This window comes from Solanum verrucosum, unplaced genomic scaffold (assembly GCF_900185275.1).
Source record: "Solanum verrucosum unplaced genomic scaffold, falcon-dt-bn FXZP01000181.1, whole genome shotgun sequence".
Taxonomy (NCBI): Eukaryota; Viridiplantae; Streptophyta; class Magnoliopsida; order Solanales; family Solanaceae; genus Solanum; species Solanum verrucosum.
This window is the reverse complement of record NW_026020407.1, coordinates 1,173,091-1,179,707: the sequence shown is the minus strand read 5'-3', so window position 1 is coordinate 1,179,707 and position 6,617 is coordinate 1,173,091. Positions and strand designations below refer to the sequence as shown.

Below are 6,617 nucleotides of genomic sequence, written 5' to 3'. Positions count from 1 at the left end.
TTACAAGTATTTATTTTTCACTTAATGAGATGCTTTACTATCATACAAATATATATAGATAACTTATTTTTAAATAAATCTAGATATATTTAATTGACATAACTTAAAAGAATAACTTTGTGAATAAAGAGGAATTGAAACATGTATACAATCCTTAGATTAAATTGACATGTTTTAGCCAAATAAATATTTAGCAAATAAAACCTAAAAAAAATTGCATTTAATAGTCTTACGTGTATTCTGCACAAAAATAGGGGGGAAAAAAATCATATTCACACCCATCTCTCTCTCTCTTCAAATTATTTTTATTTAAAATATAAATATATTTAGTACAATCTCTATCTTCTAACTTCCAAGAGTTTCTCCTTAAAATTCGTAAAAATATTTAATTATGACTATTCTTGTTTCAAAGGATAATCCTACGAGTCTACCATCAATAGATTATTTTCCTCAATTGTTTGCTAGAAACTATGGTGAGAAACTCAATTCATAGTCACTTAATGTTTGCATTGTTATTCATGATATGTATTCATCTAATAGATATGTATACATTTATTTTGAATATATCCGTTTGTATTCATTAATAAATCGGTACACATTTGTATGTATTAGTGTCTTTCTAATTTTACATAGGTATACATTGATTTGTATTTATCTGTGCATCCAATCTGTATTCACCTTCTATTTTCATATATATATGTGTAGATTTGTTTAAATCAAGACTGATATTCATTGGTATACATTGATATGTATTCATCAAAATCATCATCTCGATTTTTTATGGGAATCTTAAGAAAACCTTTCTTACCCATGAAAATTGAAAAAAAAATTTAAAACCTTATAACCTAATCGCCCAAAAAAGTTTGAAAATAACTTCCACATATCACGAAATTTCACAATCAATTGGACAAAACGCTACAAGATTATATATGAAAGGGAATTTTTAGGAGAGAACAATTGATAAATATACCGTTATATTAGATTAGGAAACTTACACAAATCCCACTAGTTTAGGAGTTAATCACTTAGATACACTCTAGTTTGCAATATTACGTATCTTACTAGATTTTGGTGTGACACAAATACGTTCAAATACATGTATTTGGGATACATGAGGTAAAAATTGGGTGTAATTCGTTCTAGATGCATTGAATCCAAGTGGATTCACATGTATATGGGATACAAAACAAATTTCCACTGCCTCCCTCGCCTCTCTCCCATCTCGCTCGCCACTCACCTATGTATCTGGTATATATCTCAGATACACGTGAATCACACCAGATACGTACATATACATGTATCTAGTATGATTTACATGTATCTGGACACACAACAAATCTCGCTCGTCTCTCTCCCTATTTCATTATATCTGATAGTAAAAATATATGTATTTAAGTGTATCTTCCTCAATATATCGTAGAAAACTCTTAATTAGTGATAAGATAAGCAATATTTTTAATATATAAGTAATAATAGAATATTTGATAGTGAAACGTGTAATTATGTAGTTTTTCCTATTAGATTTGCATTAACAAAGGGGATTGAGGAGTGAAAAAGAAAATATAAGAGAGAAAGAGAATATGAAATACGTATAAAAAGAATTTAGAGAGATAAAAAAGGTAAAACTACACTTAATACAGTTGAAAAACAATAAGGAGAGAGGAAAAAAAAAGGAATAAAGAAAATATTTCTCAACGTGACTATTAAATGCTAAAATAAATATTTAAAAACCTTTTTTTGCCAAAAAAAAAAGGGTTATTTATTGCCAATTAAATCTAAGAAACTTACATAAATATGTTATATTAAGAAAATATTTACCATTTATGACAATGTCATATTTTTTTTTCACTTGGACACTTTTATAATACAATTTTAATACATATTACAGAGAATAGTTTATAAAATACATAAAATGCAAATTTTATTGATGAATAATATATTTATCACACATTTTAATACATTTATAATATATTGTGTCAATTTTTACCAAACAAACATAACATATTTTAAGACACTTATAGCTCATCCTTATTGCATGCATAATTCATTTTTAATACATAGTGCATATTTATCATAGTATTACTATGGATGATAATAACTAAAAAATATCCCTAAAATCAATAATTATTTATTAAAAAGTACTCACCAAGTAATCTTTCTTTATTTATCATGTTGTGCTAATTTTTCGTGAATAAATATTGAGTCCGTGCAAAGCATGTAGTCTTGCCACTAGAATATTTTAAGGAATCATTCATGTTGGTTTTAAATGTCTAACATCGTGACATCCCTTATATATCATAAAATCTCACTAAATTAATACTTCGTTAATTAATAATCTCTCAAAGATAATAATTTTCTCCAATTTCGACTTGCGCCAATGGAAAAAATCACTCATTTTGATAAGATAATAAGAAGACCCCTATATGAATATTTGGTCTCATTAATATTATAAATTAATAATTCTTTAAAAGTATAAATATATCTAAGAAAATCTAGTGAAATATGATTCTATTATGTTTTTTTTTTGTTAAAATTTAAATGTAGTTGAAGCTCATCTCTGACTTTTCTTATTGCATCCAAAAATTTCAGTGTTGTGTTTTCGAATTGCACCATAAAATTGTGAAGAGTTCTAGATGCAAGTGTTTCCTTACGCGTAACTGATTCCAAATGTATTGTATCATCTTCAACTTTATCATCAACATTGTTTTCCCAATAATATCCACAATTTGTTCTAAGCTCTGGACCTCTGAACATGTATCATTTTCACCCATCCACTAGGTTTTTAACGTCAATTTTATCACGGTAACCAAGATCATTAATCATGACCTCAAGTTCATAAATGTCGTTTTCACAAGTGGGTTCTTTTAAATTCTTTGAGATTTCATCCCTGAACAATTTTTTGGTGTCAAAACACTCTGTAAATTAATAATATTAATTTATCGATTAAAAAATACCTCTACAAAATAATAATATTTCATGGTCCCACCTATATTAATTTAGAGAGGTTTTACTGTACATAAAATTTGTTCAAAACTTTATTTCAATTTTTTTTTTGTAAAAGGTGCTACTCGAGGCTAAGTTTAGAGATGATAAAACTTGATAATATTTCAAAGCCGTTGAATCTAATTAATTATTATCGCATGGTACATTTTATAACAAAAATCCCAGTACGTTTGGAATAGAGTAAGATATGAGGGACAACTATGATTTCTAAGATATTAATTAAAAATTAAAGGTAAAAAATTTTATTGTTTGATTGTGTTGGTTAATTTGAACCTAATTTGAAATGGATTTTTGTATTAGATTGGATCATGAAAGGGCCTATCTATTTGGTTTGGATCAAAATTTGGTGTTGCAATTATAAAGCTTGTATATTTAGTAACAATAAAGATTAGGAGGCATTTTGACCCTTTTCCAAAATATATATGATAGACATTTAATCCTACTCAATCTTCAAAATTTCAATATTTACTCATTTGTCATTATTGCTGCTTCTTAGTTCTTTTACCCATAATAAATATCAAAATAAATATTTCTTGTTCCCATTTTACTAAATTGTCACACTACTGCTGCATATCTACTTACTTCATGCTGATGGCACATTTTCTAATCGGACCACCAGCCTTCAACCAATTCACACACAATAGAGCAATACTTGGATATCGATACATAGCAGCAGCTTTGAATCATGTTCCAGAATTTAGACGGGGCAAGGGGAAAAAAAGTAGCTCAGCTTGAAAAGACTAATACTAGAGAGCCATTACAAAAGTTTTGAGTACTAGGGAATTAGGTACAAACTCCGATATCTTAATGTAGTTGATACTCAGAACATCGAGGATGCCATTTCACCAACTTCTGATACAACTTGATCGTAATCTGTTTTCAGTTTCTCTTGATCATCCTGGCTAAGTTCTCCCTTGGCAGGCTTTGTTTGCACCAAAACACAGCAAGTTGGTCTCTTGGTGGCTCCAGCATTTGCAAGATCCTGAAACAGAGTTTGACGAGTTTTTACAATCATAACCACATAAAAACACCTAAAGTTTGTACCGAGCAAGGTGCATGACATACACAAAACAAAGCAGAAAGCATGCATCACAGTGCCTACCTTTGTATAGCAATCACAACATGACGACTGTTTCAAATTCTAGTAACACCACAACCTTATTATTGAGTTTAAATGGCCAACAAATCCTACTACTCTAGGAAAGAATGTACTACAAGTATAATGCTTCCCGACAAGAACTTGTGGAACCAGATGAGTTTACGATATAAAAGACGGGATATACAATCCTGATTTCTTTGACACAAGCACTATAATACAGGTTCAAAGCTCAAGGAAACTGCAAATAGTAACTAGCGAATGAACTGAAAAGAAAACGTATTTAAAAGAATACAAATTCAACTTACTTCTTTCGAGGACACGTAGATATACGGTATTTCAGCTTCCTCACACAGGATTGGAACATGGGTGATGACATCAATAGGAGAAATATTTCCAGCAATAACACACACTCTGTGATTACAAAAAACATATGGATGATGAGATATAGAAAATCCAAAATCCATAATCAACAACACATGATGTTTGTAAATTTTGTATGCAAATGACAAAGAGCAATGCTGCATAGCAACTGTGCAAGTGCAGTATCATGTATGAAAAGTGCAAGCAAAATTCAAATTACATTATTCAAATGAAAAATTTAATGCTGAGAAAAGTTTGCCTGCTGTTACAAGTTGTGATTAGACAATGTCGATATAAAAGCTGAATACACAGATTACCCTAACAATCCAACTCTTTTTATTCCAACCTAGGTCACTTTCAAATTTATGTTAATTCCCTACTGAAGTCTATTTCCCTCACTTATGGTAGCTCTGTTGTCTGGAAGTAGAGCACTGACAGGCAATTACATTATTTGGACAAGAGAGAGGCTCGAATAATTGCCTAGGATTAAAATAAGACTAAACCCTAACTGATTCCCCAATCTTCTCCAATAAATATATGGTGGTGAACAACTTGAAGTTGTACAAATACCTGAATATATTTTCTAACAAAACATTTCCCATTCTCTACTAATATCTAGATTTGTATCCAGGATGGAGGGACAATATAGTGTGACCAAGTCATACTATCTAAAAGCACTCAGACCATAAACGCACGATGCATTAAGCCAGAAATAACCTCTTAAGCCATACATAAGATGTATATGTGTACTAACAATAAATAAGGGAGAAAAGTTGTTCGACTCCAATTTCACGGACCCTATAAGTGAGTAAGCTTGAACCGAGAGTCTTTCAAAAACCATCTCTCTAACTCAGCAGACCACACTTGTGGGATTACACTACATATATTGCATAAATGAGAGCATATAAGAAATCTAAAGCAAAACCTTAAAGTCATTAAAATGGATCATAAAACTACAGATTAATTCCATAAAAATGGAATAAACAGAAAATAATTTGACCTACCCTTTTTGACCTCGTCGAATACTCTTCACCACCTCTTTAACGCCCCTCTTCAAGCATTTTTTCTCAGCAGCTGAGATCAAAACAATAAAGTAAAAGTTCAATAAAATCACAATATTTCAAACATACACAGATACACAACTACTCTAAATATACCTCGCCTAACAAGTTTGAAGATGCGTTTGTTGAGTTTTTTTCCAGCAAGGGGTTTAGCAATAGGGGCTAAAGCAAACACCTTCTTCTTCTCCTTTTGTCCACTCTTCTCTACTTCGCTGTCGCTACCCATTTCTCCCTCCTCTTCTCGTACACCTCTCTGCTTTTTTTTTTCCTTCCTTCTTCTCGAAAGTAAAGCAGCGACTAGGGTTTATGAGGAAGATGAATTTGGCTAATTGCTGCTAGGGTTTAAGCTCTATACTATAGGCCCTATTTAATTGGGCCGCTAGTACATCCATTCAAAATAGCCCAAAACTATTTACACCTAACACAATGGGAAAACTAAGGTCATGACCTATAAAAGTAATGAAAAATTATCTAAATACACAATTTATTTTATTATATTTTTAAAAATCTTTTATCATTTAAATTTTTTAAAAAAAATTTCTACTCTCTCCTATTCTCGGACGCATTAGTTTACGTAATGTATGACTGAATACATCACTTTACTGCGATATATTGGTTTGATACATTATTTTACATGGTATATCAGGACTTTGAGTGATGTATTCGAAATTGAGACGCAATGTATCAGGAGGTTGAGTAATGTATTCAAAATCAAGACGCGATGTATCGGGATGTTTTGGGATGTATTTGGATTCCATCAAAGTAAAGAGATTTTGTAATTTGGAAAAAGAGTAGAGATAAGATGAAATTATATCTTAACACTATGAAATTTGTGTAAAATTCTCAAAAAGCAAACTAATTACAGACATATATCACCTTACAATTATGGCCCTAAAGGGTCGTTTGCTAGAGTGTATAAGAATAATGTTAAATAAAGTGTATTGATTATGCTTGCATTAATAATATATAGATTATTTCTTATGCGTTATTTGGTTTGGTGTATTAAAAATAGAATGCATTACATAAAAAAATATTATTTACAAAGATATCCTCCAAAAGTAAGGTGGAAAAGATGTAAAAATAGTTTTGAGGGG

The 6,617-nt window shown here is 30.5% G+C and overlaps 2 protein-coding genes across 4 annotated transcripts in view; both read right to left on the bottom strand.

Annotated features, from left to right (window-relative positions):
* Positions 1-6,617, bottom strand: part of LOC125840524 (uncharacterized) — a 246,636-nt gene that overhangs the window by 134,604 nt on the left and 105,415 nt on the right. The gene's annotated exons all lie outside the window — the stretch shown is intronic.
* On the bottom strand, positions 3,634-5,875 carry LOC125840533 (H/ACA ribonucleoprotein complex subunit 2-like protein). The gene is made up of 4 exons (XM_049519508.1): positions 5,620-5,875; positions 5,467-5,536; positions 4,408-4,513; positions 3,634-3,985 (listed from the first exon to the last, which is right to left on the bottom strand). The coding sequence occupies exons 1-4, from the start codon at positions 5,747-5,749 to the stop codon at positions 3,824-3,826; spliced, it is 468 nt and encodes a 155-aa protein (XP_049375465.1). The 5' UTR covers positions 5,750-5,875; the 3' UTR covers positions 3,634-3,823.